Genomic DNA, 27,140 nt, shown 5'->3' with positions numbered 1-27,140 from the left:
GACGATGTCCTCGACAGTAAGCATGATGAACATGCGATATACCCATATACAACATGAATACCTACCTAGGTTTCCGTCTACAATCTAAATTACCTAGCAACGACATTACCGTTAATCTGCCACCCGTCATCACTGAAGTTGGGTACTCTGGCATCAACATGTACTCTGTATCACGTTGAATTTCCATAAACCTCAGCATTATCGCTCCTTGCCATCCGCCCAGACAGCCGGAATACCGAATTTTTATGGAGTATTTACTAATTGAAGTTGTTTCATTCGCACTTGGCCAGCTATCGCCAAGTAGCCAAGCCTGGGGTAGTCAAACCAGGACTCCAGCTCCTCACTAGGGACATTTTTTGTCCGGTTCGGCAGCCCACTGTGGCATGGGATACAGCCAACAACTCGGCAGATTCGAAGAATCCACTTTCCAGGCCCGGCGATTTGTCGACAAAGCTCCCGACCAATGTGACCCAGATGCCTGGCCTCGACCAACGCGGAAAGTTGTTCTCGAAGCCTCATGCCGTGCACTCCGGAGTTCTGGTGACAAGACATCCTCGAATTGGGTTTCGCTCACTTCATGGCTTCTCTCAGCAGTGACTTGGTAAAATCCGGAAATAGTTTGAACCTCGAGTTGGGACAATAATTTCCTTCACTCTTTTTTCAACGCTCCTTTTCCTCTCGTATCCTCGGAGACACCTCTAATTACCCAGCTTTGAGTTCTTTGGTAGACAGCGACCGTCTTCAAATCCCGTCGAATTATACGCTGACTGCAGCGACAAGTAATAGCGCTTGCCGGTAGCACTAGTCGCTGGGCAAAAGACTGACTGCTAAAAACGAATCAAGGGTCCTTCGGCATAGTTAACCCGCCACAGCACCTTCGTTTGAAGCGTGATAACCACTTTTGGCATTAATAGCCATCTCCTCGGGCGAAGTTGAAGCCACTCTCAGGGGTGCGATGGGGTCAGCGCTGGGGGGCCATGGGGAAATGGGGAACTAGTTGCGTCATCAGATTGAGATTCGGGGCTTGAAATGCGGGGGATTGGAGGGGAAATTCAGATGGAGAGGATCCCCGGCTGCTAGCACGGTAAAGAGGAAAGGAGGCGGGGCTACGTGCAGCCCAAGTAATTTAGACCGCGTGATTTTGATCAAGGCTTGGTAGGCGGCAACGGTGCTTCAAGATTCACATATATCAGGTCGTTGCATACCTACCTAGGTAGGTAGACACTTGTTCCTCGCTCAAGGCTACTCCATAATTACCCCACAAGAACTTTAGTCACCCACTCCGTCAAGATGGGATCCCACGGCGACCCAACCCAGCCCAAGGGCTTCAAGAAGTTAAGTCCCAGAAACCCCCTATGCCAACCCCCCACCCTAACACCCTCCGCAGGTCCTCATCGCCGGCGCCGGCCCCTCGGGCCTCATCCTCGCCATCCTCCTCGCCCAGCACGGCATCCCCTCGCTCGTGCTCGAGGCCTGGCCGCACCTGGACACGCGCCTGCGCGCGACGCAGTACGGCGTCCCGGCCACCCGCGTGTTCCGGCGCGCGGGAATCCTCGACGACATCCGCGCGGCGTCCATCCCGTCCTACCCGACCATCACGTGGTGGCGCGTCGCCGACCACCAGAGGCTCGTCGAGATGGACCTGAACCCCGTGGCGGGGCACCCGGACCGCATGACGGTTATTCCGCTGGGGGAGCTGGTGCAGATCATGCTCCGCCATTGTAGGGAGAGGTTTGCTGGCTTGGTGGAGGTGAGGTTCGAGCATCGTGTTGTTGGCGTGGGGCAGGATGACGCGAGGGGCGTCGCGTGGGCGGATGTGGATGTTGGATCGGCGACGGGGGCGCGGAAGGAGCGGTTCGAGGCGGATTATGTCATTGGGTGTGATGGGGCGAAAAGCGCGGTGAGGAAGTCGCTGTTCGGGCATGAGTGGCCCGGCCAGACTTTTGATCAAAAGATTGTTGTGCAGAATGTGAGGGGTTTGCTTGCTCCCTGCAGTAGAGGCCTTGAGAGTGGTGTCGTTTGGTTAGTGGCTGACTGGATGTCCAACAGGTGTGGTACGATGGCTTTGAGAAGCACGGCTGGGAAGGGGGCAACTACATGGTCGACCAAGACACCTGGGGCCTCATCGCACGGCGGGGAAAGGGCGGTCTCTGGCGGGTGACCTACGGCGATGTCGGCGGCCTGACAGATGAAGAGTACCTTGAGCGCCGTCCGAAGCGGCTGGAGAAGATGCTGCCTGGGAATCCGAAGCCGGATCAGTACCGCATCGGAGAGACGAACATCTACAATATGCACAACAGGTGCGTCAAGAAGATGCGAGTGGGCCGCATCCTGCTCGCTGCCGATGCTGCCCACGTCTGCAACCCCTGGGGCGGGTATGGATGCATGACAGCTGTCCTGGATGCTGGAGGTCTGGCCGAGTGCCTGATCGGGCTGTACGAGGGGAAGGCGGGCGATGAAATCCTTGACCTCTACGAGAAGGTGAGGCTGGAGAAGTTCATGGAATTCGTCGACAAGAGAAGCATCAAGAATATGAATCGGCTGTCAAAGACCGACCCCTGGACAGTTCTCGAGACGGACAAGTTCTTTGGCATCTTGAAAGAGCTGGAGGGAGACGAGCATGCGAGAAAGAAGTTCTTCCTGGTAGGTTCCGACAAGCGCATTCCTTGCTGAGCGGGACGACGCGTTGCTGACAAGGGTTGTTGCTAGAAATGGTCGAGCATCGAGTATGACTTTACCCAGCATTACACAACTGGCCCATCGACTAGTCAATGACACCGGCCACGTCGCATCAATCTTCCAGGCCAGTCGAGGTTCTTCCATTCCTTATCCATTCGAGGGGCGCGTCGATGTCTCTTAGGCCGCAGTCGGCGGGTGGGCTTGTTTCGAGGGCCTTTCTATTTTGTTGGCCATCCGCAGTGGAAGAACTGGATGGAATGCCCAAGAGCGCAGCGATTCGTCCCCGTGGCCGTGGAATGTGAATTAGTTAGGACCCAGGAAAGAGGACTGCCTCACCGTCTCAGGCGCTTAGGTCAGATAAGTCCCCAATGGAGAAGACTTGGTGACATACCCGGCCACATTTTGATGAAACCCCGAGGAAGAATCTGATGGTGCGGAAGAAGAGGCTGCTTGAGGGGACTCGGGCAGATTGTGATGATGGAATAACGGATGCGGTGTGGAAGGTAAATACCATCGATCGAGTAAGGCGGTCAAAAAGAAAAGCGGTGGAAAAAGGTAAAGTGCAGGCACAAATACCCTGGGCAGAGATGTGTCGCTGCGATGAGCTCCATTGGAGAAGGGTTGGAAAAACATCAAAATCCTCAGAACACACCACACACTTTCACACCACACATGCGAATTCGAATATTTCGCACCTGCCTGGACAATCCAAGTACCGCATCTTTGGAAAACCCAAGAAGTCTTCTGGAAAGGAAGGAAGCACAAAGGTATTGTTGGTGAGTGGAAAATATCCGGATTCCCTTTCTTTTCAACACATCACCTGAATCCCCTGATATCACATCTTGGACCATTGTAAAGTTTGCCTAACCACCAGAGACCGACCTGACCTTTTGCATCCTCCCAAGGCAAGCGTTTCCCACTGCAACCACCATAAAATACCACCCATTTCACATAAACCAGAACATCATCCGCACCTATCTTTTCTCCCTCGCCCTACGTTCTGCTGACGCACCGTTTCGAAGTTAAGCAAGGCAGCCATCATAAGCTACATCACACCGCATCTCTCATATCAGGCAAGATTCACGTCTTCCTCTTCTCTGTCACTGGTTCACCTCGCTGACCACCTTCTCCAGGTCCTGCAACAACAACCACATCAACATCAGAAATCATGGCAACCAAGCCCGAAAGCAACAAGCTGATGCTCAGCGAGCGAGAGATGGAGATCCTCTCCAACGCCTGGAAATGCATGAAGAGCCAGCCTGAGGTTCGTTTACCCTATTGACACCCCTCCGCGGACCATCCTTTTTTTTTTTTTTTTTTCGCTGCTTTTTTTCCCCATTTCCGTTCCACGCCCATCCGATCTCACATTACCCTCACAAACTCCTGAATCCCGCTGACATGCATTTTCCCAGATCGACTACACCAAGCTGGCCGCCGAGTGCGGCATGACCAACGTCCGCAGCGCCTCCAACGCCTGGGGTGCTATTAAGAAGAAGCTCTTCTCCGACATGGTCACGCCGTCCCCCGCCAGCGCCAAGAAGCGCAAGACCCCTGCCAGCAAGGCCGCCGGCGTCAAGAACGAGGACGAAGACGATGACGAGCCCGACGCCGCCATGGAGACGCCGACCAAGAAGCGTAGCCGCGCCAAGCCCAAGCCCAAGGCCGCCAAGGTCAAGAAGGAGGAGGTCAAGGACGAGGTCAAGGACGAGGGCGAGGACGAGAAGTCCGGCGTCAAGAAGGAGAATGCCGAGGAGGATGACGGCTCCGATGGATCTCCTGGTAGCCGGGCCTATATGGGTTAGGTTGTTCCGCGACGGTAGCTTTGGGGGAACGGGAGGGAAAATATACCTGTGTGGAGGCATTCCAAACCCGCTGCATGCTTGTTTGGCCTTTCCCACTTCCACTTGGCACTTCCCTCTCCTCATTGGCATTGCATCAAATCCTCTTCATAAGCAATAGCTGTTCATAGACGCATAGGTGGATACACAAAAACGGTCAAGGAATGAACATGCTTTCTGGCGCAATGCGATTTTATTTGCATTCTCGTAGCGCCGTGACATTGGCCAGAGCGGGTAGGATGCCGGTGACTAGGTACCTCATCTTTACCTGCAGCACCGGAAAGGAAAGGTCGACCGAGAATCAAACCCATCTGGAAAGGAAAGGTCGACCGGGAGTCAAACCCATCCGGAAAGGAAAGGTCGATGGAGAATCAAACCCATCGCCATTCCTCACCCACATCTTCTTCCCCATCGCTCTGACGCCACCGTCCCCGTATTTCTCCCACTCCAGATCCTTGACAATCGTTGTAGCGGGTGGGATCTCTCGTGATGTCGGTCAGAGTACACCAAATGGGGTCATCTAAGATACGACAGCTACCAAGGCGATGATAAGTAGCAAGCTCCAGGTTCCAGTCCTCCTTTCCTTTGCCTCCTTGGATGGAAAGCGTGTAGTCGATGAAACAAAATCGACATGATTCACAAAATCGACCTGGTCCTACTACCATTTGCTGGAGATTGAGCAAAAATTCCGGTGAATCGCCAATCTGGGAAACCCATCTTTGATAGAGGTTGGACTGTAAAGTTTCAAAACAATGCAAGTGTAGGCAAACAGACAACTTGATGCTCCGAATAAGTCTTTCAAATCGATCTGGGGACACTGAAGGACCAGAAATCGAGTGAAAGCGGGCCGCAAAAAGCTCGTTGTCGATTATCTTGGCGCTGTAGCTGTGTGTGAACTTCCAGAGTACCATTGAATCCATGGAATGAGGAACGGGTTGAGTCAGTTCACAGAAAAACTGGGTATTGGCGATTTCATCCATAAATGTCCTTTCGCTGTCATGCCATTTGGGCTCAGTTTTGGCACCAAGTAATGACTTTTGGAGAAGTCGTGTGCGGTGGCGTCTGCCTGGTGGGTGACGTTCAATAGGAAAGTGGTCTTCGATGGGCCGATCGTTCTCTACGAAATCGCAGACGATCTCGGGATCGGGGCCAAGACCAATATCAAGACGGAACAGGGGAGCAAGATGCGAAACAAACAGGAACTGGACGTGAAATACCCATCCTTGTCACACCATGCTAGGTGTTTGATGGGATTCAATAGAGTACAGTTCTCTCAACGCAAGTCAAATGTCTGGCATTCCGTCTCGCCCCTCAGCCACATGTCGCCAGTCTCCCCTTGCATCACCCCATGCACATACGCATCCCCGACAAGCTCATAACCACTTCCACCATCCCTCCGCCTCAAAAGAAACGGCACCGCGCCTCCGAAGAAGATGCACACCAGGTCGCCCGACTGCGGCTCATGCGATCCCAGCCCCAGATACCCCTTCCTCGTTCTGAACAAGCACCGGCCAACGGTATACGCTCCGACCATGGTACGGAAATGCGCCGCCAATGCGTTTACGTCCGCGGAGGCCACCTCAGGCAGGAACGGCCGCGATTCTGAGTACAGGCCTGGAGGGTAAGGGCTCCCAGCGGCGTCGTCTCCACCACCGTCGACACCGCTTCCGCCCCGAAGGCGCTGGAGCCACGCGACGAACTCGACGAACTGGGCAGGAACCATCTCCGGTGCGCAGTGCAGCGCGAAGACGCCGTCGTGCTCGCGGCAGCCGGCGGTGAGCGTCATGACGTACGCGGCGACGACGGCGGCCTCGGTGGGGTATGGCCCATCCCCTGGGACGATGTATGGCTCCCAGGGTGCCGAGGGGGTGAATACGGCGGGCTTGGCGGCTGAAGAGGTGGCTGCGCTCCCTGGGGAGACAATTTCGCACACGTCGGCGATGGTGTCGAGTTCGAAGCCCAAGAGGTGGAGGACATTGCTGGTCCGGAAGGGGATGGGCGGGGACGGGGCGTGCGCAGGTCGCCGGCGGCGGAGAATAAGTTGTACCACACGGAGGACAGGTTGGGTTTGGTGTCGGGCCGGTGCTATCGGGGCACCCAGGAAGGGAAATCTCCGTCGTATACGTTCTCGGGGTCGCGGTCGACGCATGTCAGAATGTGTAGGCTTTGGCTGTGCCGTATCGATGCCTCGGTCGCGTCGGCGTAGACTGCTTGCACGGTTGCGGAGTAATCGGGGACCAGGTCTAGCGCTTCTCTGCAGAAGGCGGGGAAGTTCATCAGCACGTACACTTTGTCCCTCGGGTCTGTGGCGTCGAATCTCTTCCCTCCATCCAGCAGACTGTGGGGGGGCTGGTTCTGGCGGCCGAAATGGTCGCCGCGCATGTTTATGATATTCAAGCGCGTCTGGGTGAAATACTTGGACATGTCCCTGAGCGCGCTCTATTCAATGAGCGCCGAGTTCGTCAACGTTCAATCCGCGGCGTAGTATAGCTGAGCGTAGGTCAACTCTTCATCGCCGCAGGTAAATAGCAAGTTACGGTCGAAGTATACTTCTTGGACGACTTATATCAATGGCCAATTGTCAGTTCTACGGCATGAGACCCGTCGGTCTCCGTTGCTTACCCATATCCTCGAGAACCATGGCCGGTTGAAGAGGTGGAAGAGCGAGCCCCATGCCCGCGAGTCCGGAGGGGGAAGGCCATTGAGGCCCATCTCTTGGGCCTGGAGCATATCCCCCTTCCCTCTCCAAGTGGCCATCAAGTTCCTCAGGGGATACTCCTGCCCGCCGGCAGACAATGGCAGAGATGTCCCGAGTCACCTTGAGCGCGTCGACAGAATCCTCATCGGAGGGGCCCAGCCAGACAAGACATGTCCTGCACGAGCTGTATATCAGGTGCATGAAGCAGCTGTACCTGCGCCGCCCTCTCACCAGGTCGGCCTGGTTGATACAGACCGCATCTGCCCAGAGGAAGCGAGGACTGCTGGGGAGAGGGAACCGGCTGAGAACGGCGTGAAGGTTTTTCGTTATATCCAGGCGCGCGTCACCGCAGAAAATGGCCAGTCTACAGCCCCGGTTGCCCCAGACGTACGACAAGGCCTCGAAGTCGGGCTTCGCATCTATGGAGCATATGTGCAAGGCCACTGATATTGGATCCTGGCCACTGCCGGGGAGAAGTTCGAGCAGGCGAATGTCGCGAGGTCCTGGCAGGGGCTCGTACTAGTAGCATTGTTTTGTCATGGGGATCTGCACTTTTGATTTCTTGCAAATTTAAATATCAATCTTGGCAAGGAGGAATGGTGGAGCTGGATCTGAAAGCCAAGACCAAGACCTGAGATTGATTGCACAGAAGGTACAAGAGACCTTGTACTGTAGGTAGGGCAGGAAAAGGGGTTTGAATGCAGCCTTCATAAATCCCCTGTCAAATTGATACTTAGAGGTAAATTGCTACAGCTTTTAAGTCGTTATATGTGGTGTTGGCTGGCACAATCAAACTTTGAGTCTGATTGGACGATCTGCCCTAAAAGCCTCCATGGATAATTGCACCAACAACCGATTGAAGATATGAACGAACCCTGTCGTGTGCGGCTTGAGGAGAGCTGCGCCTCAGCAAACAACATGTGCGATTGGATGCAACCCCGCCCGTCGCGAGGCAGGATCATGATGAGGTTGCGTTGCCAAGAAGCTGGAGAATACTATAATAACAAAGGATCTCTCCCCCCTTTTTCTGATTATATGATGAATTAATGATTGACCAACGACTAACCTACGGATTAACCTCCAATTGACCTACAATCAACCTACAAATTGCTGTAGAAACGCAAACATTTATCATGCCGACTGTAACTACGCTGTCGCAGATCAGCATATTCAACGTCGGCCCATTGACGACCACCTTTACGACTCCAGCTTCATGTATTCATGACACCTGGCTCGCCGCGCCCGCGGAGGGACCGAAGACGGTCTGGTACGCGCTCGATTGCCGCGACGTGACAGTGAATGACTGCGCCCCTTCCACTGCCGCCCTCAAGTCCCATATCCCGAGCGATGTGGCGTCTAATCCCGCTGCGCACTGGATCCCCTACTACTCGCCGGGCGTCGTTTGCCCGTCCGGCTATCAGACGGTGGGTGTTGCCGTGAAGGTCAACCCCACGTCCACCAGCATGTCCGGCATGTTCACTCGACCAACTTCTGGTGATGATTCTGAGGATGAGCCAACTTCTGGTGATATTTCTGGGCATGGCCCGATGTTTAACCCTGGCACCAACGTCCTGATGGATGCTCTTGATCCCGGCGAAACCGCCGTGATGTGTTGCCCAAGGTATGTCGCTCGCTCCATCTCGTCTCATCCACCCCCCAGGAAACTAACCACCACCGGGCCGCCAGCTCCTACATTGCGGACGCCCATGGCCTCTGCTGGTCGGCATTGCCGACCTCGGTTCCCAAGCCGACCGAGTACTGCGAGAGGCTGATCCCGAACAACGACCTCGACTCAATCACGGCGACCTTCCCGCTCTACGGTCAGACGGTCACCGCCGAGGTCTTCACCTTCACGGCCACCTCCCCGATCATCCTGTCCACGCAATCGCTCTCCGCCACCGACGCGGCGAGCATGGTCCTCGTCGGCAACGCGCCGCCCATCATCATGGTCCACCAGGCTTCGGATGTCAGTTCCGCGGGGAAGGGGAAGGGCGGCGGCTCGGGCGCCTCTGAGACGAATGCGGCGGCTCCCGGTGCGCACATGGGAGGGGGTGGGGGCGGCATGGCTGCGCTTGTTGCTGTGTGGTGCGCTGCTGTGGCGGCTGGGGCGATGCTGATGGTGCCTTTCTAATCTTTGCTTTTTTTGACGGATGAGCTGAGTGGTTGGGCACTTGGTAAATGGTGTACTATATGTTAAAAGGGGTTGCCACCAAGGCCACGTTGGACTGGAGCTGTCAAGAACTGGGTCCGCGATGCCTTGGGAGGTCCTGGTTAAGGAGGGTCTCATCACCGAGGCGGAGAAGGAGACAGCCATCGAGTAGCAGAAAGACGCTATTCAGCTGCCCTTCACGGATGAAACGCCCATCAACTCCGGTTGTATCTCTAAGCCAGCTAGACCATGTATATCTTCTAAGTCTCGGTGTCGAGAGGATTACCACCCGCCATGCCTTACCGAGCGAGTGAACCACGTGTCTAAGTAGTACTCGCGCAGGTACGCCTTTCCAAACGCCTTCTTGCAGAAGTCGTATTGCTCATCCGTTCCCGCGAGGAACTGCATGGACTTGCAGAAGTCCCAGTGCTCGGGAAACCACCCACCATACTCCCAGTCGATGATGCCCGTGATGCGACCATCACGGACCAGGATCTTGTGGAACGCGAGGTCGCCGTGACTGAACACGACGCTGTGGTCGGTTTAGTGCATCGCCGCGTACATTTCCCGCGGCAGCGGCGCGAGTTTCTCGTGCAGCTGCGCGAGCTGCCATCCGGATCTTCTGTCAACTGCAGGCCCCCTAGTGACGGAGCCTATAAATTTTGGCGGCGGTGGGATGCTCCGCATCTGCCGAAGATAATCCGTTAGATCGGCACAGATGGAGTCCTTTTGCGACTGCGGGAGATCCTTCCAGATGTTTGCTAGCTTGTCGCCCTCGAGGAACTCCATGAGTATGTACTTGAAGCCGTTTTTCTCATAGACACTGATGATCTTGGGGACGGGAAGCGTGGTATGGGTGCGGATAAATTGAATGTTGTCTACTCAGCCAGGTCGAGATCCGGTCCAAGTTTGACTACAATGTCGCCGCCAATTTTCAGGATCTTCTTCGGAGAGTGCTCTGATGCAGATATGGCCTCGGCATTTCGGAGTTGGTCATCCGTGAGCTCGAGCCCTTTCTGGGCCCATCCGGTGCTGTCTAAGGGAAGTGGTGTTCTGAGGCTCATTGTTGTTTGCATCAACAGCGGCTCCATCGGACTATTGGCCATCTCAGCTCTCTTCTCCCTAAAGAACCTAGCAACGCAGTAAAGGGCTGGTAGCAGTTGGGTCGCGATCAGTGTGGCAGCAACTCTGGCAACGAAGCTGGCGTATGGTCCCTGCGGAATAGACCCGGGTCGAAACGTGTCGCCTTTGGAAGATGCCAGATGAACTGCGATGAGGAAGTGGTAGGGCGTAGGCAGCTGCGTTGGCTGAAGCCGAAGTTGAAAGGGGCGGGGGCCGGCGTGTTGGCGTCGACTCCATGCTCCGCACCTCTCCTCAGTTTCCGAACCCGGAGGAATATCCAGACGCAAAGGCCGCCCAGGATGACGCCACCTATGAAGCCGCCAACGGCACCACCGATTACCGCGTTCTAGTCGGGGGCATCCAACTCCAACATGGTCCTACCCAGGCGGAGAGCCTTCGCCTCCGCGGTCGTGTTGATGACGCTGGCTTTGCTCTACCATCTTTGGAGGCTCGGAATTCGCCAGGGCCTTGGCCGACCCGCGGGGGGTTTGTGCAACCTCCCAATCGACGACAAATATTTTTGGAGGACAGTCGTGACTCACTACCCCGCCCACTCGATCCGCGCGCTGCCTACTGACCCTCCCGTGAACTACCCCAAGATCCAAACAGCCTTCCCTGCCGAATCCGCCGATGCGCAGAGGGTTCGCGAGGACCGTTGGCGCGCCGTGAAGGAGACATTTGCCAAGTGCTGGTCAGCGTACAAAGAGCACGCATGGCTCTCAGACCAGCTAGCCCCTGTATCGGGGGGCCGTCGCAACAGCTTCGGCGGCTGGGTGGCCACACTGGTCGACTCGCTCGACACCATCTGGATCATAGGGATGCGCACCGAATTCCATGAGGCCGTAGCTGCTGACGACATGGCTGCACAGCAGAACTCGACATCGCTACCTGGTCTCTGGCCGCTGGTCGTAGATGCCCAGGCCAAGGTCTTCAACTCTGGGATAATTTTTACCCTCGGCGCCATGGCAGACTCGGCGTATGAGTACTTACCCAAAATGTCGGCCTTGCTTGGGGGTCAGCTGCCGGTATACCAGACTATGTATGAGGAGGCGATGGCAACGGCCACGAAATACAACCTGTTTCGGCCGATGACGCTGACAAACGAGGATATCCTGGTCTCTGGTCAGGTGCACACGAAAAAAGAGAGCGGGAAAACGTCCGTCGAGCTGGAGCCACAGGGCCGCGTCTCGTTTGCTTCTTAGGTGGGCTGTTGGCGCTGGGCGGGAAACCCTTCGGCCCCGACGACGACATGACCACCGCGAACAAGCTAGGCGATTAGTGTGTGTGGACCTACAAGGCCTTCCCCCCACGGAATTCCCGGATAGGCGGTACATCCTCCGGCCCGAAGCCATCGAGAGCGTGTTTGTCCTGTATCGCGCGACGGGTCGGGCAGACTTCGTTGAGTCAGCCTGGACCATGTTCGAGGCCATTGACAAGAGCACGAGTACTGCGCTTGCAAACTCGGCTGTCTCGGATGTCACTATCCTGGACGAGGAGCTGCATCGATCGGACTCTATCATTGAAGTACTTTTATCTGATCTTCAGTGAACCGGAGCTAGGTAGTTTAGATGAGTTTGTCTTCAATACAGAAGCCCACCCCTTTAAGCGGCTTCTTAAATAGGGAACAACGAGTGCGGGGGGTAGCTGTTCAAGTCTTTCGACGCCGCCTAGACAATATTTGCCGTGGCGGATGACTAGAGCATAGGCCGAAAATACTGTATCTGACACTCTGGATTAATGTGATCAAGAACTGCTTGGTACTCCCCTTAGGTCAGCCCCGTCAGCCCCGTCCAGCAGAAACGGGCTCCTGGCTCCGCGTTGCGACTCCCACTCAGCCGCCATCGGCCTGATGCTCAGCGACGCCGTCGGACATCCTGTTGAACTGCTTCGTGTGTCAGTACGATCGAGCTTCTAGCAACCTAGATAGGGGGTGCGCTACCGGCTACCTCTCTAGCCCCCACCTTCTCTCTGAAGGTCTGCACAAGCTCGGCAGCTCCCGATGATTTCCATCTACGTTCGAGTCGAGGGCAAAACATGTTCTGTATGTATTTTGTATTTCACTATTTACAACCCTAGACTATCGAGCTCTCTGCTTCCGCAGCTTGTGCACGTCCGAGCGAGTTTGCCCTTGCACTGAGCCCACCACTTCTGCTCCGCCCTATCCTAGTTGTGTGCAATGCCACATCCTAGCGCTGCAGCGTCAGCAGACCGGGCCGGTAAGGCAGCTGGCCGTAGTCGCCGCCGGAGCTGGGGGATTTTCCCTGGTAGAGCAACTGCAGGTTGCACGGATCAATGGTCATTGTCTGGTCGGGGTCGCTGCGAATCAGATCGCCGTGGCTGATGTCGTTGGTCCAGGTGGCGCCACTGTTGGCCTTGCCGGCGAAGGGCTGGCTCTCGCTTGCGGCCTGCGGTGTCCACGAACCGCTCAGACTGGTGGCCGTGAAGGAACGGAAGAACCGCCCGTTCCCCCCAATGGCCTCGACGATCATGAGGTATTTGTTCTGGCCCTTGACGGTGTAGACCTGAACTCCTTCGAATAGGCTGTTGGTCGAGTCGCTCAGGACCACGGTCGATGATGAGCCGAAATTGCCCGGGAAATTTCCGATGGGCATGCTGGCCCGGTAGATCTTCCCATTGTCTCCTGCAAAGAACAGGTACATGTTCGTGTCGTCACCGATGACTGTCTGGTCGATGCAGCCGGTGCTGGAGCCGGAGATGCTTCCGGAGAAGAGCGGCTGCGTTCCTGACCATCCATTCGCATTGGTGGGATCGCTTGACGTCTTGTAGGAGAATGCCGTCGGACCCCACTGATACGCGAGCACCCAGATGCTCTTTGGGGCAAAGTAGAAGAGTGTGGGCGCAACGGTACCCGCACTCATCGCGTTCTGGCTCGCCGAGGCCATGTCAGACCAGTTCGTGAAGAGGCCAAAGTTCATCGAGCCCCAGTTCGATCCCGTGTCGTGGGTCGTCGCATACACGAGATTCTGGCCCTTGTAGGGGACGGTGGTGAAGTCCTTGAGCGAGACCCACCCAGACTTCGGGTTCGCCAGCGGGCCGCTCGATGTCCAGCGGTACGTTGACGGAAGATCGCACGTGGTGGCCGTCTGCGCCACGACAACGGCCGCTGACGCTAGCAACACGATGCCGGCCGACGCCGGGCTAACATTGGTGTTGATAAGTCTCATCGTAACGCTTTCTCCTCACAAGGACATGTGAAAAGGAAGAGGCCGAGCATGTGAAGGAAGGAGCCGAGGCGGAGGACCGCCGGGTTTATATAGCCTACGGCATTATGCCCCAGGGCATGGCTATACGGACCCAATTGCCCCGGAAAGGCTCCTGGGCATGCAGTGGTTTAACTGAACAAGAGTAGTGCAGTACAGACGGGGTGGTGGTCTTCCGGGTCGCATACCTCTTCGTACTTGGCATATTCCTCCGTTAATACAAGGTAAATTACCGGAAATGCGCTCCAGTCCAATGGGACCGTAATGTGGGGAGAACCGCCGGGAAAAGCTCCCCCAGGCACTACGATAACTACATGATAACCGCCTGAAAGCCGACACCACACATTCCGGACAAAGGGAAGATGCGACATTACCCACGCCAATGGCCGCGGCTTATAGTACCAATCTATATTGTGGTAGTGCATAAGATGATCTCATTGGTGCGCATCGTGATCCGTGGGGAAGGATGGATCCTATTGGCTGTAAATAACCATAATAGAGTCCCTGGAGGCTAGTGTAAGGGGTCAAGGGGGTTATAGCCAAATAACAATTGATTCAAAGGGGAATGGCACCAAAAAGTATTACGGCGTGCAGCATACCAATAGACGAACTCGCCTCTGTTTAGCGTATCTGGCTTGAAAGACATTGTTGGTCGGGGAACTACTGGGCTCGTCGTGCTCAACGTACTGTCAAACTCAATTATCAAGATGTCCAGAGACAGGGAGCGTCAGATATATAAGCGGTTGACGGGCCACAAAGAAATACTGCGTAGCTGCAGCACCTTAGAGTCAGGAATCTGCCTGGAGTATGCTTCCAACTACCATCTCAAATCATTCAACAAAAGTAGTAAGCTGGCCACAAACAAGTACTGCATTGGTCTATTGAACTGGCAGAAACTGTCGACTTTATTCATAGGTTTGGTATTATCCACGGAGGTTTGACGGGCATGTGCAGCTTTCTTCAGAGGGGTTTCCAGAACCAGTGCATGACTAATCATCAAAACATGATATCACCAGGAGGTGATTCACTTCAGGGTGTAGGTTGATATGCTCCTTGCCGGTCGCACCAGGACAAAGGTTGATAAACAAGTTAAGTGGCATGGTACAGCAACCAACACAGGTCACCGAGTGGTGTAATGGTCAGATGCGATGCTGACCGTCGCGCCTACGACAGCCACCTCTGGGTCCGTTCTGAAGGCAGGCGATCCTTGCACCACTCAATTTTTTTCCTTTTTTATTTTATTTTGCTTCATCTTTGCTAATGCACACCTTGGGAAATTATTATATCCATGCTCCCTCTCTATGACATGATCCGACCTGCCCAGGTGAGCTATTCAAATCCTGTCAGGTTCCGAACCACTTTTTTTTTTTTTTTTTTTTTGAAGGGGTGGGTGTTTGTCTCTTGGTGGCTGTCAACATTAAGCTTGAAGGGAGTCAGATTGGTTTCTACCATCTTATATGTTGCCTCGACTAGGTAGGTCGATGAGTGCATAGTCTTGTCGTGTGGCGGCAGGATTTGCTCGCAACATATCACACTTGGCGGCTCCCACATTTAGAGCGCCATGCTGGCACCCTCCCTTGCTAGAGGCCGACGAAGTCCCTATCAAGCGGCAGCGGGGGCGCTGAACCGCGTCAGAACCACGCTTGGTAGGCTACTTTATCGTCCTTGGTTGCATCTGTCAGTCTCCTAGACGACTACAGTTGCGGCTTCCATCATCCTCACAACCTGCTTCCCGCACAACTCCAAGCTCCCGCAGTCCTACCTCGCCAAATCATCTTCGACTACAGACCCCCCGACTGCGCCAAGACATCTGCTCCCGGCTACGCAACGCGCTCGACTACGCCACCGACTACGGCGGTGAGGACTCGATCATCAAGGTCTTGCTACATGGCGATTGACACGGGCGCGTGCGGGGGAGTGCGTCATTCGACGTGACGGAATCAGTGGTGAGAAGTTGGTCTATCGCACTTCATAGGGCGAGAGTGTTCTGTAACGTGGTCATGGTTGGTCATTCCCAAGAACAGCCCGCGTGCCTCAAGAATTTGGGATAGGATATAAGATGGTGTAAAATCGACCCGATGATATTCTTGTCGATCCCTGTGGAAATTCGTTGGAAGCCTGGGTGAGGTATGTAAATCCCGCCAAGCCGTGACTTGGTACTGGAAATGATTGGTCAAAGGCGATATCGGTTACAAAAATACACCCCTTATCACAGAATATCTACGTCAGTCGCCACCGTTGAATGCCAGATCGCATCGTATTTCGTATTTTCGCGTTTCTGCATCGATCCCTCAGCCCTCCACAGTATGTGATATACATGTGGTGGCTAATTCTATGTCAAGGCCAACAACGGCTGGACAAACTACCTATAAATGCTTGCCACTGGCCCCCCTGGCCATGGCATTGCATTTTAGGTTTCGCTAATACCGGGCACTACAATAGCGCCATCCAAGTCAATTTAGCCAGAAATTATGAAGCTCTTCTCAGTTATCTCGGTACTCGGCCTGCTGGCCACCTCGCCCCTATCCCTTGCCGCAGATCCACCCGACAAGTGCGACACCAAATCCAAGGCCAAGGACGGCAAAGACTTCGTCCTGACCGACCAGGGCGACAACTCGCACCTCGCGCCGCTGGCCAAGAAATTTTCCAACGCCAAGAAGCATGTCAGCGTCGCGCACGTCTTCGACGACGGCAACCACAAAGTCACCATCGACGCGGGCGGGAAGTACCAGTGGGAGAAGACGTCCGACTTCAACGACCGCGAGACAATAAAATGGGTGCCGCAGGGCATCACGTCGACAGCCGACGCCGTGGAGGATGGCAAATACGGCGACCACGACGGCTGGATTGTCAGTTGGCACCGGAGCGATAACAAGAGCGTGCGCGTGACCTTCATCGACAAGAAGACAAAGAAGTACCGACACGTGCTGCTGGTCTATCCATATGCCGATGATGACTTCAAGGCGGTTCCCGTGCATGCTGGCGGGATCGTGTGGTACGGCGACACCCTTTGGGTTGTCGACACGGACAATGGGACCCGCGTCTTCGACCTGAGCAACATATGGGAGGTTGAAGCGGGCAAAGGTGTCGGTAAGAAGTCGGGCGGAGGATATTCTGCTGCTGGATACAAATACGTTATCCCTCAGATCAGGCATGTCCCCCACGGCTTCCCAATGTCTCGACTAGTATTTACTAACACAATACGTCAATAGGTGGTACAAATGGACCTCGCCGTTCAACTTCCAGTTCTCCTTCATCGCTCTCGACCGGACCTCCACTCCCGACAGCATCCTGGTTGGCGAGTGGGTCCCCAAGAGCAGCTCGGCGCCCATCCGCTTCGCCGTCTGGGACCTCGACTACAAGACGCGCAAGCTCAAGGCCGACGGCAAGACGGCCAAAGGCAAATGGGCGTCGTGCGTGGACGTGCACAACATGCAGGGCGCCGTGCAGGTCGGCTCGCAGTTCTACATCTCGACCAGCAGCGGCGACGCCTACGGGTGGGTTCCGGGCCAGGACCCGCATCGAAATGCGAGATTCTTCCCAAAGGGCTCCGAGGATCTGAGTTATGATCCGAGGGGGAACAAGCTCTACTCGCTGACGGAGACCACTGGGGAAAGATATATCCTCGAATCGAACCTTGACGATATCAAGGTTGTTTAACTTGACGGTCCCTTACCAATTCGTTGTTAAAATTTGTTGAGGAATGGATACCAAGGTTGCATCATGGGTTACAACAGGGGTTACTCGGTTTTGTCGTTTTTCTGTTACGGCGTTGTAGTCCTCAGAATGCTCATTGCTGACTAGGATCAGGAGAGTTTGCCTTGCACGACTCACGAGTTTCATTGCTGTCCTTACCAAGAGGGTACCAAGATTCACCGTCATTTTCAAGATTGATAGTTTATCTGTCGTTTACCTGTGGTTACTTACCTACCGTAGATTGTACAATACATCTTCATAACCTGCATCCTCAATCGTCATCTGGATCAAGACTTGCCAGCTGACTTCCCGTTGGCGCAAAGAACACACACCCGGTGAGGGGCGTCGAGTAGTCGAGTAGCCTGTCGTGCAACCCCGGCGGGTCGCCGACAAACATGCGCTCCAGCATCTTCTCAATGACCCACAACCGGCGGGAGTACCCAATGAAGTAGGTGCCGTACTCGCCGGCCCCCGGAGACCCAAACGGCATGTTATCGCGCAGGATGTCATGCTCACCCTGCTCGTCCTCGATCGTCGTGAGCTGCTTGTGCGACTTCTGCGACTCGGCCGCACAATCATCGAGCTCGACGTTGTCAAACTTTGTGCGCCCGATGACGGCCTCCTGGCCATCCGTCCGCAGCGCCTTCCACCCGCCGAGATCGTGAACGTACTTCTGCACCACCACGTAGCTGCCCCCCGCCGCAGCCGCATCATCCTCCTGCGTAACAAGCACCGATTCCGGCACATCCGGCCCAACCGGATTCGCCGTGCCATCAACGAAGCCAAGCAGGTCGCGCAGATCAAAGTAGCGGAACCCGACCGTCTCATCCACCACGTCCACCGAGTCTCCCAGCAACCCCAGCAGCTGCCGCTCAAACTCGAAGCACAGGTCACGCCGCTCGGCGCGGATGTGGAACAGCAGATCCCCCGGCGTCGAGGGGGCGACGTGGCGCGCGCCGCGCACCTCGCGGAACGGGCGCAGCTCCGCCGGCCGCGCCTGCCGCCCCGCCGTCACGGCGTCCCACACGCCCGCGCCGATGCCCACCGTGCACGCGAACCGCGCGTCGAGGTCGCGCACCGACACGTTCTTGGCGAGGTCGCCGACGCTGGCGAGGGTGGAGCGCACCGTCTTGATGGCGTCTGGGCTGGAGCGGGAGATGGTTAGGATTAGGAAGGTGGCGCTGCGGGTGAGGGGCGCGTCGACGGCTTGCGGTGAGATGGGGACCCGGCTGGGTGCTCCGGTGGTGCTCATGGTTGTTCCCGTCGCCGCGGTGGTGTGGAATTGATAACGTTGGGGCTGAGCAATCAGCTGACCTCGTCGAAACCCTGCGGTAGGTGCTGCTCTCGCCGTTTGTTGTTGTGATAGGACTGGGATCCTCAATCTAGATTGCGGTCGCAACAGACTCCGGGCGCCGATGCAGATGGTGATGTTGCCAATGGCCTTGGTATTCATGCTATGCCTGTTGCCTGGTGTCTCGTTTGCGTGGACGGGTTCCGCTTTCTTTATGAACCTAGATCTTATGATTGCAACTTAGATTGATGGGTAAGACCAATTGGCGTTGCACTGATTGGCCGGCAATGACGTTGAGGACAACACCGAATCCCGCGGCATGGGCCGATTGGAATGACGTTGAGCACAACGCCGAATTCCGAAGTGGCCGGGCGGATAATTATGCACATTGGATGCATGAAGACAATACTTTCCCGAGACTCGCCCGGACTCGGGATGGAAGAGAATTATAGCCACGGATTCTATGATGATGGCGATGCCTGCGCAGCTGGGGTGTCATAAAGCCATATCCGTAAGAGTCCTATTCCAAGCTATCGATCTGCTTTAAGACTAATTAGAGTAGAACAGTCAGATGTGTGTCCCGACTTGTCCGGAAGCCTTCCGGGTGAGGCCAAATCTACCCCTCCCCCCGACGACCAACATCAACTCGGCCAAGTCTGAAGAGAGATGGCTCGCACAGGTCGCGCCATATCTCCCAGTTGTGCAGGAAGTCCTTGACTATCTCTGGGTCGTCGATGATGCTGTCCATGGCGAAACGTCCCGGCGCCTCATCGCTGGTGCTGCTGGTATCAAACCCCTTGATCAATCTAGGTTGACGACCCTATCAACCAGGATATCGCGGAATTTGGTATTGATGTGTGTGAACTGCCATTCTTGGGCAGTCTACCGCTGCCAATGAGAGAATAGGTACATAATAAGCCTCCCCCACCTGCATCATCATCATGGACAGATTGAATGGACGGAAAGAGAACAACTGCCAGCGAGATGGGGGCCAGCTTGCATGACACACTCGTGCGACTTTTTTGATGGCGACTGTTGGATCCATTCGGTGGCCGTGATGGAATGCAGCATGCATCTCCACTTGCCGGCATAAAACGCAACGGGTGGTGCCGCCTCTCACCAGTAAGGACGTGTGTGCAGCCCGCGGACGCAGGCCTTGCATCTGCCAGGACCAACATGCATTCCTCCACGGTTTGCGGTTGGATGTTCCAGAGAGGGGCTATTCCTTTCGGGGGTGTCAACCCTGTACCAACAAACCAACAACATTGGGAACTGAGAGTGGGATCGCTGGAGTGGAACGCTGGTGTCCGGCTTAGGCCCCCCTCAAAATTACTTTTAAGACGAGTTTCCGTGCTTCTTGTGTCTCGTGCTGTACAACCACATCCATCCCCCAAACTTTCCACCCGCCATGCCTGACAAAATAGCCACCGAGCAAGACACGAGCAGGCGGGGCCATTCTGTGTCTGTGGGCATTCTTCCTGCGCACCATTGGGCAACACAAGTCAGTAAAACAAAATGACTGCTGTAGTCACAGGCCTCGTACTGACGAGGGGCTAACCTCGAAACTAGGACCCTCCCCCCTTGGAAGAGATCGATGAAGATGACTCGGCCCTTGGCTCTGACACCGCCAGTTCGACTGCCTCGCTCACGTCCAGCATCTTGCACTACCGCACCCTTCATGGCCGGAGATATCACAGCGAGAGGGGCAACGCCCAGTACTGGTGGGGTAGACCCTTGTCCGGCTTTTCCAGATTGTTCCCGCTGATTCGCTTCAAAGGGCAAGCAATGATGAACAGCAAAATGAGGCCCTAGATATCCTGTGAGAGTTGTCAACCGTCGCCGAGCTGGCAGGCAAAGGGGAGACTCGCTGATGGTCAGATAAACAGCCACCATGTGCTCACTCTCTGCACCAATGGCAAGCTGCATCAAGCTCCCATAAAGAAGGGCATCCAGGTGTGATACGTTACCAACCACCCCGCAAGATAATATCGGGCTAGCCAACTGACACCTCTCTCTCTCTCTCTCTCTCGTCCCAGAAAGCAATCGACATTGGGACTGGGACAGGGATCTGGGCCTTGTATGGAATGCATCCCCTCCGAGTGAACATGCAATAGGGCATCAAACTTACGTATTTCCAGGGACTTTGCAGATCAATTCCCCGATACCGAAGTTATTGGGACCGATATCTCGGCAATTCAACCTTCGTGGGTGCCCCCGAACTTGAAATTGTAAGTCAGCCAAAGCAGAATCTGTGTAGCCACACTTGTATCTAACTTTGCTCCTTTCTTTCCGTCCATCAGCGAAATTGAGGATTGCACTGGGGAATGGACCTTTGCGCCCAATTCCGTCGATTACGTGCACATCCGCTGGCTGCTCGGAAGCATCGCGGACTGGACGGAGCTGTTCAAGCAAGCCTACAGATGCCTCAAGCCAGGCGGCTATGTCGAAAGCTTCGAACCAGATTCGGTGATGCAGAGCGATGATGGGACTGTGAAGGAGACCAGTGCCATGGGGCAGTGGGGTAAATTCTTCGAGGAGGGGGGGAAGAAACTTGGGCGGCCCTTCTCTGTCCTTTCCGACAGATTGCAGAGGAAGGGGATGGAGGGGGCTGGGTTTGTTGATATTGAAGAGTTGGACTTCAAGGTAACGCACAAGTTCACCAGGGCGCATTCTCTCCCGTTATATCCAGCCTGGATATCAGCTGGGTCTGAAGCAACGCGGCTAATTCTGAATTTCCTCGAAACAGACACCATTGGGCAGCTGGCCGCATGGCCCAAGAGAGAAGGAGATTGGGCGATACTCGCGGCTCGTTGCCGACCAAGACACGGAGGGCTTTGTGCTCTTCGCGGCCAATACAATAGGTTGGACGAAGGATGAAATCATGGTGTATGTCAGCCACCTCCGCCGCGAGATACGCAGCCCAAAGCATCATGGGTACTACCAACAGAGAATTGTATGGGCTCGAAAGCCAGAGTAGGAGGCTCTCAAACCGAAGACGGAACATATCCGAGGACGCTAGTTGGGGCTGAGAAGGGAAATTGGAGGCTGTCAGTAGCTCCGGCTGGGGTTGGTCCTGGTCTCGGCCTTGAGATTCACTAAGAGAAAATAAAGCTCGTATCACAGCACTGCGGGCGTTCTGAGGCCGCCACACAGGAATGACTGGCATTTCTCTCGAGGTCGTATCACTTGCTGGAGAAACAGGATGGTTTCTTGGCACGCAGACGACGCTGGTGGCTTTACGGGACACGGAGCGGTCCAGGCTCGGAGGAGCGTGACCGTTGACCCGATACGGGAAAATACCACCTCTATTGGCGTAGCGCTGAAGCCCGGCGACCCATGACCGGTGCATCGTGGAACGCCACATGGCTGGGCAAAACCCCCCCATTGGGTTCGTTTGTGTCAAGACCGCCAGCTTCTCGTGTTGTCCCCACGTTTCTCAAATCAGCGACTCCAACCCTAAAATCGCGGAGTTACAGCTGCTTTTGTTTTAACCTGGGATGCAAGTGAGTTGTACCCTCGGCTAAAGTTGCCATAAACTCAAAAACAAGGAGAGGAAGAGGTACCTCGGTACCCGTAAATATCCATCCATTTCTGAAGCCTTTTGGTTTTTTTCTGCCTCTCACTGTCCCGCTCGTCGATGTTCATTCTTGTAGAACGTAACCAGGCAACAGCTATCCCGGTAAGGTTCGGCCAACAGATACGCAGACACCGCGCATGTGGCCAATTCAGACGGCTGCATCATGACCGAAATCCAACTTCAGCGTGAGTCATGAACTTTAAGTAAAGCCAAAATGAGGATTTTATAAAACAAGGTGAAGGAGAAGTTGAACTCCCTTCCTCTCTCTCCCACCACAGAAGAGAAGAAAGAGAAAAAAACCCTCTTCACATAGCCATATCTATCATGGCCGAGAACTCGACATCAGTCATGGACGAGCAGCAACTGGAGGACGCCGAGATAAAGACCCGAAGGAGCAGCAGATCCTATCTCAGACGTAGAGGCAGATTACTCAGAACCCGAGGACGACGACGACGACGAAGGGCTGATAGAGAAATGGCACAAAGTCGTCGCGGCACTGCTTGAAGCCACCTACGACGCCTTCCCGCGCAGCCCGGCCTTCGACCCGGCCTCGCCCTCTGATTTCCAGGCGTACTGGCGCGACATCCTGGCCCGCCTCCACGACACCGTCGTATCAGACCCGAAGATCCCCGATACGTTGACGTTGCCGCCGCGGAAGAAGTTCACGATAAAGCTGTTTGACGCGCATCATATCCTGGGCTGCGCGTGCAGCCTCCCGAAGGTCGAGCCCACCATCACGCTGGAGAACGAGGTCGGAGTCACCAAGGGTGACTTTGTGAGGGGCCTTGCGAGCTACCTGTATGGCGAGTCGTTGCCTGTCATCAATCGCGCTCATGTTGCCGAGGGGACACCACCGGAGACCAAGACCGGCGCGATGGCGTACTCGTCGGATTGGATGAGCTCTGGAGCCGGGGGAATATATGCATATGATGTGGATTACAAGTACAGGGTACCGAATATCTGGATATATTGTTACACGTGGGACGAATTCGAGCGGAAGCGGAGCAAAGAGAAGGGGGAGGGCAAGGACGACGATGAGGATGAATCTCCTAAAGTCGATGTTAGATGGTTTGTATGATTCTGGACGACTTTTGAAAGAAGTGGGCATTGATAACGGCATTTTCCCATCCCTTCCAGCGGAGATAGTTATTTGCACAAACAAAACCAATGCGTTTATATCTCAGGAGCCCACGATGTGGCCGGGAACTCCCGCCAACGGCCACAACGGCACAGACTGCTCCCACTTACTGACGCTGTTGATAACCTTGCCGTCGCGGTCGATTGTCCATCCATCACTGTCGCTCCTACCGTTGTCTATAGGTAGCTGCTGCTTCAAGACTCGCCGGCTAAAGTTGCCCATGACCTAAAAATAGACGTGGCTAGCAGGGATATTTTTTTTGTGGACGAAGACAACAACGACCAGGGTTGGCTAGAGAAAAACATATAAGTGCCCGGATCGTCAGCTCTTCTAGTGTCGTCTCCTCGGTGCTGGTAGCTGACCTATAGAGCCAAAGATACCCCAATGACCATGCATCTGCCCTTCATCCTATCTCTCATCGCCGTGTAAGCTGCCCATCCAATAACTAACCAACTTGCTTCAAGACTCTAATCCCCAACCTCCAGCGGCGTCGCGGCCATACCTCAGCCCACGACGACGACGACGACGACGACGACTACATCGACTACATCGACCGACACACACTGCCCCACGGTCACGAAGACGGGCAAGATTTGCCCCACATGCCCCGTCCCGGACTGCATTGTGCTCTCGACCATCTCCAACCCGTGCGACTGCGCCTTCCCCGTGCCGACCGTCACCGTCGACCGGCCGTGCGCCAGTTGCGGTAGCGGCGGCGGGTGCGGCGGCGGGTGCGGGACGCAGTACGTCTACGCCACCTCGACGTCGACATGTCCCGGTGGGCCGTCGCCGCCCGCCACGACCTGCCAGGCTACGGTGACGGTGCACTCGTACCCGACGTCTGGGTGCGCCCACACTTGCACCTCCGGGTTCTGCATTCTTGATAGTGAGATATTTTGATTTGAACTCCCTGTTTCCCGGATTCCTGAGTGGAGGATGGATGGATGGATGGATGGACAGGTTTACTGACTCTTCCCGTTCCTCGATTCAGAGTTTGTGACTGCGCCCTGTGGCTGCAGCTCCTTCGGCGTCTCGACTTCGACGTCGACGTTGCCGTGCCCTACAGCTTCGGGCTGCGTCCTGTGCACTACGGGGTTCCCGTTCACGACGACTTCGGATTGCCCGACTGTCCCGACCACGGTTTGAAAGGACCATGGGTTGTTTTCTTCTATCTCGACTTGTTTCGGGTGCGTCATATACGTTGGTTATGGCACATTGGCAACCTGTCTCGGTACTATTTAGCGTCGGCGTCGATGACTAGCGTGGGCCTGGGCGATGAATATATCATTGAAATACACCACACCCTCCAGACCCCTCCGAGCCGGAAGGAGTTAGTCAATGCTGCTCGTCTCAAATCCCATTCCCTATGCTCCAAGACCGGTCCTCTTCCGAGAGGTTCACGTTGGCCTGTCGCTCGCTCTCTAGCCTTATAGGCCTTACCACGTTGGGACCAGCAAAGACCCCATTCAACCGGAGCTATGGCGGCACTTTGTCATGGTATATCTTCTCTTTGTGCTCCTTCGCCGACTCCACGCGGCGATAAGAGATGGCCATGGGGACTTTGAAGCGGGGCGAGCTCGGGCTTAGACATTTTCCCCTTCCTTCCGTACTACTGCACACCAAGTGGGTCGCCTTAGAGCCGGCTATTGTTTACCCGTGTGGCCTCACCCGCTGCTTGGGAATCAGAAGAACGATGATTCGATCAAGTCCCCAATATCCCTGGTTTTCTGTGGATGCGGCGGGTGCGCTACTGTAGACGACCTCGGTCTCCATCTCTGACCTCAAGCGGTGAACTTTGCTGACCAACCTTTTGAATATTTAAGACGACAGGAATCCTCCCCATAGCAAGCAACGATGAATGCCAAACCAGTGGATCTAGCACCGAGATGGAGGAACGGGATGGGTCATCACCGCCCACCCAAGCAGGTCCGACATTACCAATGGGTATGTTTATCTCCGTAATTCGATGTATTCTGGAATAACACTAACCACCATTGAGCTGCACATCAGCAGACATGGCGTCGGACAATGACGCTATCGATACAGAGTATTACCCGGAAGGCGGCACCAAGGCATGGCTCGTTGTGCTCGGTGCTTGGTGCGCCATGATCCCGTGCATGGGGCTGCTAAACACCTTGGCTGTTCTTCAGGCATGGGTCTCCCAGAATGAGTTGTCGCATCTGCCAGAATCAACCACTGGATGGATCTTCAGTACCTACGCTTTTTTCCTGTACTTCTGCGGAGCCCAGACTGGCGAGTTACCCAGCGAATGTTGGCAATTTATAATGCGCAGCTAACTCGTGGCATTCCCCAGGCCCCATCTTCGATGCGCACGATGTGAAGTTGCTGGTGATCCCGGGGAGCATCGGAATCGTGGCGTCCATAATGTGCTTGAGCCTGTCAAAAGGTCGCTGACAACGCCGAACCTCCACATCAGACTTGAACTTGGCTGATATCTAGCTCTTGCCTAGAATTCTACCAGTTCCTGCTATCCTTCGGCGTCCTCGGCGGCATGTCAGCCTCGCTCATCTTCAACCCAAGCATATCCTCCATCGGCCACTGGTTTCTCAAGCGCCGCGCCCTCGCAACCGGCATAGCCTGCACCGCCGGCGGCCTCGGCGGCGTCGCCTTCCCCCTCATCATCCTCCACCTAGCCCCGCGCATCGGGTTCCCCTGGGCCATACGCGTCATCGGGTTCATCAGCGCCGCATTCGGCCTCATGGCCTGCTGCCTCCTGCGCAAGCGACTCCCGCCAAACAAGAAGGCCGGCGCGTCCATCGACCTGACGGCGCTGGTCCGCGACAGGAGATTCGCCGCCACAACGGTCGCGGTCTTCCTCATCGAGTTCGCCGTCTTCATCCCTTACTCGTACATCTCGTCGTACGCCATCCGCGCCGGCGTCGATCCGCAGAAGGCGTATCGCCTCAACGCCCTGCTCAATGTAGGAGCCATCCCCGGCCGAGCCCTGCCGGGTTACGTGGCGGATCGCTTCGGGCACTTCAATGTCATGTGCGGCACGGCGCTGGTGTGCACGGCGTTCATCTTGGCGCTGTGGCTCACGTCCGCGGCGAACGAGGCTATGATCACGTCGTTTACTGTGCTCTATGGGTTCTGGTCGGGCGCGGCTATCAGCTTGACGCCTGTGTGTGTGGGGCAGGTGTGCAAGACTGAGGATTATGGGAAGCGGAGCGGGACCGCCTTCTTCGTTTGTAGTTTTGGTGCCTTGGTGGGGATTCCGATTGCCGGGGCTATCTTGCAAGCTAATGACGGGGATTATCAGGGGTTGATTATCTTCTGTGGGTGCTTTTATTTCGCGGCCGTCGTTGCGTTTGCCGTCGCAAGGGGTATTGCTGGCGGGTGGGGGTTGAGGGTTATCTGCTAGACGATGGGTTATTAAGGAGAGGCATGATGCTAATCATCACCAACACACGTCTACGGCACCCTTGCTATACGTATGGTACATACCCTGTGACAGGTCCAGGACACCGATGAAGGTGATGTAAGGAACTACAGCCATGCAGCAGCGTGTCAACCGTGGCTCAACAATGCTATCTACTATCGTGCAATTCGTAGATATAAAACCGGGAGATTTCAAGGTGACAGCAGAACCAACAGATCCCACCAGTAATAGTTGAAGGGGCAGGAGTGCTGTACAGATGCAGAGCCCATGTGAACTTCTTCGTGCCTCATGTCAACTGACCTTCCCCTCTCTTATTAGAGACCGAGTTGTG

General features: G+C 55.2%; 13 protein-coding genes across 13 annotated transcripts; 9 read left to right on the top strand and 4 right to left on the bottom strand.

Moving 5' to 3' along the window:
* Positions 1 to 4: 4 nt before the first annotated feature.
* Positions 5 to 2,775, top strand: QBC33DRAFT_563546 (FAD/NAD(P)-binding domain-protein; the record flags this gene model as incomplete). The annotated part of the gene is made up of 4 exons (XM_060430294.1): positions 5 to 16; positions 1,388 to 1,969; positions 2,050 to 2,643; positions 2,710 to 2,775. 4 exons carry the CDS (start codon positions 5 to 7, stop codon positions 2,773 to 2,775), a joined length of 1,254 nt encoding a protein of 417 aa, XP_060278959.1.
* A 1,072-nt stretch (positions 2,776 to 3,847) lies between these two features.
* Positions 3,848 to 4,481, top strand: QBC33DRAFT_519319 (uncharacterized protein; the record flags this gene model as incomplete). Its single annotated transcript, XM_060426285.1, has 2 exons — positions 3,848 to 3,943; positions 4,092 to 4,481. 2 exons carry the CDS (start codon positions 3,848 to 3,850, stop codon positions 4,479 to 4,481), a joined length of 486 nt encoding a protein of 161 aa, XP_060278958.1.
* Positions 4,482 to 5,790: 1,309 nt separating this feature from the next.
* On the bottom strand, positions 5,791 to 7,229 carry QBC33DRAFT_599931 (uncharacterized protein; the record flags this gene model as incomplete). Its single annotated transcript, XM_060432063.1, has 5 exons — positions 5,791 to 6,496; positions 6,565 to 6,602; positions 6,642 to 6,956; positions 7,055 to 7,078; positions 7,140 to 7,229. 5 exons carry the CDS (start codon positions 7,227 to 7,229, stop codon positions 5,791 to 5,793), a joined length of 1,173 nt encoding a protein of 390 aa, XP_060278957.1.
* A 906-nt stretch (positions 7,230 to 8,135) lies between these two features.
* On the top strand, positions 8,136 to 9,656 carry QBC33DRAFT_599929 (uncharacterized protein). The gene is made up of 2 exons (XM_060432062.1): positions 8,136 to 8,836; positions 8,902 to 9,656. The coding sequence occupies exons 1-2, from the start codon at positions 8,349 to 8,351 to the stop codon at positions 9,344 to 9,346; spliced, it is 933 nt and encodes a 310-aa protein (XP_060278956.1). The 5' UTR covers positions 8,136 to 8,348; the 3' UTR covers positions 9,347 to 9,656.
* Positions 9,647 to 10,625, bottom strand: QBC33DRAFT_614159 (kinase-like domain-containing protein; the record flags this gene model as incomplete). The annotated part of the gene is made up of 3 exons (XM_060432578.1): positions 10,247 to 10,625; positions 9,927 to 10,187; positions 9,647 to 9,896 (listed from the first exon to the last, which is right to left on the bottom strand). Exons 1-3 carry the CDS (start codon positions 10,468 to 10,470, stop codon positions 9,647 to 9,649), a joined length of 735 nt encoding a protein of 244 aa, XP_060278955.1. The 5' UTR covers positions 10,471 to 10,625.
* Positions 10,626 to 11,111: 486 nt separating this feature from the next.
* On the top strand, positions 11,112 to 11,805 carry QBC33DRAFT_551376 (glycoside hydrolase; the record flags this gene model as incomplete). The annotated part of the gene is made up of 1 exon (XM_060429177.1): positions 11,112 to 11,805. A coding segment is annotated over one exon (468 nt), but the record flags the coding sequence as incomplete, so codon positions are not given.
* An 867-nt stretch (positions 11,806 to 12,672) lies between these two features.
* On the bottom strand, positions 12,673 to 13,671 carry QBC33DRAFT_563540 (putative alpha-L-arabinofuranosidase axhA; the record flags this gene model as incomplete). Its single annotated transcript, XM_060430293.1, has 1 exon — positions 12,673 to 13,671. The coding sequence occupies one exon, from the start codon at positions 13,669 to 13,671 to the stop codon at positions 12,673 to 12,675; it is 999 nt and encodes a 332-aa protein (XP_060278953.1).
* Positions 13,672 to 15,980: 2,309 nt separating this feature from the next.
* On the top strand, positions 15,981 to 17,677 carry QBC33DRAFT_551375 (anchored cell wall 12). Its single transcript, XM_060429176.1, has 2 exons — positions 15,981 to 16,858; positions 16,920 to 17,677. Exons 1-2 carry the CDS (start codon positions 16,179 to 16,181, stop codon positions 17,365 to 17,367), a joined length of 1,128 nt encoding a protein of 375 aa, XP_060278952.1. The 5' UTR covers positions 15,981 to 16,178; the 3' UTR covers positions 17,368 to 17,677.
* On the bottom strand, positions 17,581 to 18,972 carry QBC33DRAFT_551374 (putative Dyp-type peroxidase family). The gene has a single exon (XM_060429175.1). It carries the CDS (start codon positions 18,854 to 18,856, stop codon positions 17,675 to 17,677), a length of 1,182 nt encoding a protein of 393 aa, XP_060278951.1. The 5' UTR covers positions 18,857 to 18,972; the 3' UTR covers positions 17,581 to 17,674.
* An 875-nt stretch (positions 18,973 to 19,847) lies between these two features.
* QBC33DRAFT_256679 (S-adenosyl-L-methionine-dependent methyltransferase) lies at positions 19,848 to 21,730 on the top strand. Its single transcript, XM_060423068.1, has 8 exons — positions 19,848 to 20,195; positions 20,264 to 20,415; positions 20,472 to 20,513; positions 20,581 to 20,647; positions 20,731 to 20,771; positions 20,833 to 20,922; positions 20,995 to 21,337; positions 21,441 to 21,730. The coding sequence occupies exons 1-8, from the start codon at positions 20,103 to 20,105 to the stop codon at positions 21,669 to 21,671; spliced, it is 1,059 nt and encodes a 352-aa protein (XP_060278950.1). The 5' UTR covers positions 19,848 to 20,102; the 3' UTR covers positions 21,672 to 21,730.
* Positions 21,731 to 22,434: 704 nt separating this feature from the next.
* Positions 22,435 to 23,349, top strand: QBC33DRAFT_623475 (uncharacterized protein; the record flags this gene model as incomplete). The annotated part of the gene is made up of 2 exons (XM_060432897.1): positions 22,435 to 22,456; positions 22,691 to 23,349. The coding sequence occupies 2 exons, from the start codon at positions 22,435 to 22,437 to the stop codon at positions 23,347 to 23,349; spliced, it is 681 nt and encodes a 226-aa protein (XP_060278949.1).
* Positions 23,350 to 23,705: 356 nt separating this feature from the next.
* On the top strand, positions 23,706 to 24,755 carry QBC33DRAFT_256591 (uncharacterized protein). The gene is made up of 3 exons (XM_060423066.1): positions 23,706 to 23,834; positions 23,895 to 24,295; positions 24,401 to 24,755. Exons 1-3 carry the CDS (start codon positions 23,794 to 23,796, stop codon positions 24,553 to 24,555), a joined length of 597 nt encoding a protein of 198 aa, XP_060278948.1. The 5' UTR covers positions 23,706 to 23,793; the 3' UTR covers positions 24,556 to 24,755.
* Positions 24,756 to 24,830: 75 nt separating this feature from the next.
* Positions 24,831 to 26,809, top strand: QBC33DRAFT_256607 (oxalate formate antiporter). Its single transcript, XM_060423067.1, has 5 exons — positions 24,831 to 25,032; positions 25,233 to 25,353; positions 25,423 to 25,662; positions 25,724 to 25,816; positions 25,881 to 26,809. Exons 2-5 carry the CDS (start codon positions 25,296 to 25,298, stop codon positions 26,789 to 26,791), a joined length of 1,302 nt encoding a protein of 433 aa, XP_060278947.1. The 5' UTR covers positions 24,831 to 25,032; positions 25,233 to 25,295; the 3' UTR covers positions 26,792 to 26,809.
* The last annotated feature ends 331 nt before the right edge of the window (positions 26,810 to 27,140 follow it).

This window comes from Phialemonium atrogriseum, assembly GCF_030411735.1.
Source record: "Phialemonium atrogriseum strain 8032-3 unplaced genomic scaffold QBC33scaffold_38, whole genome shotgun sequence".
Taxonomy (NCBI): Eukaryota; Fungi; Ascomycota; class Sordariomycetes; order Cephalothecales; family Cephalothecaceae; genus Phialemonium; species Phialemonium atrogriseum.
This window is presented reverse-complemented; position numbering and strand designations above follow the sequence as displayed.

Bases quoted from the DNA above. Each gene is read 5' to 3' on its own strand.
- QBC33DRAFT_599929 (XM_060432062.1), top strand. From the start codon at position 8,349: ATGCCGACTGTAACTACGCTGTCGCAGATCAGCATATTCAACGTCGGC. The intron at 8,837-8,901 runs GTATGTCGCTCG...CCGGGCCGCCAG, and splicing joins GCCGTGATGTGTTGCCCAAG to CTCCTACATTGCGGACGCCC.
- QBC33DRAFT_551375 (XM_060429176.1), top strand. From the start codon at position 16,179: ATGAAGCTCTTCTCAGTTATCTCGGTACTCGGCCTGCTGGCCACCTCG. The intron at 16,859-16,919 runs GCATGTCCCCCA...ATACGTCAATAG, and splicing joins TACGTTATCCCTCAGATCAG to GTGGTACAAATGGACCTCGC.
- QBC33DRAFT_551374 (XM_060429175.1), bottom strand. From the start codon at position 18,856: ATGAATACCAAGGCCATTGGCAACATCACCATCTGCATCGGCGCCCGG.
- QBC33DRAFT_256679 (XM_060423068.1), top strand. From the start codon at position 20,103: ATGCCTGACAAAATAGCCACCGAGCAAGACACGAGCAGGCGGGGCCAT. The intron at 20,514-20,580 runs GTGAGAGTTGTC...TCAGATAAACAG, and splicing joins AATGAGGCCCTAGATATCCT to CCACCATGTGCTCACTCTCT. The intron at 20,923-20,994 runs GTAAGTCAGCCA...TCCGTCCATCAG, and splicing joins GTGCCCCCGAACTTGAAATT to CGAAATTGAGGATTGCACTG.
- QBC33DRAFT_256591 (XM_060423066.1), top strand. From the start codon at position 23,794: ATGACCATGCATCTGCCCTTCATCCTATCTCTCATCGCCGT. The intron at 23,835-23,894 runs GTAAGCTGCCCA...CCCAACCTCCAG, and splicing joins ATCCTATCTCTCATCGCCGT to CGGCGTCGCGGCCATACCTC. The intron at 24,296-24,400 runs GTGAGATATTTT...TCCTCGATTCAG, and splicing joins CGGGTTCTGCATTCTTGATA to AGTTTGTGACTGCGCCCTGT.
- QBC33DRAFT_256607 (XM_060423067.1), top strand. From the start codon at position 25,296: ATGGAGGAACGGGATGGGTCATCACCGCCCACCCAAGCAGGTCCGACA. The intron at 25,354-25,422 runs GTATGTTTATCT...GCACATCAGCAG, and splicing joins AGGTCCGACATTACCAATGG to ACATGGCGTCGGACAATGAC. The intron at 25,663-25,723 runs GCGAGTTACCCA...GGCATTCCCCAG, and splicing joins CTTCTGCGGAGCCCAGACTG to GCCCCATCTTCGATGCGCAC.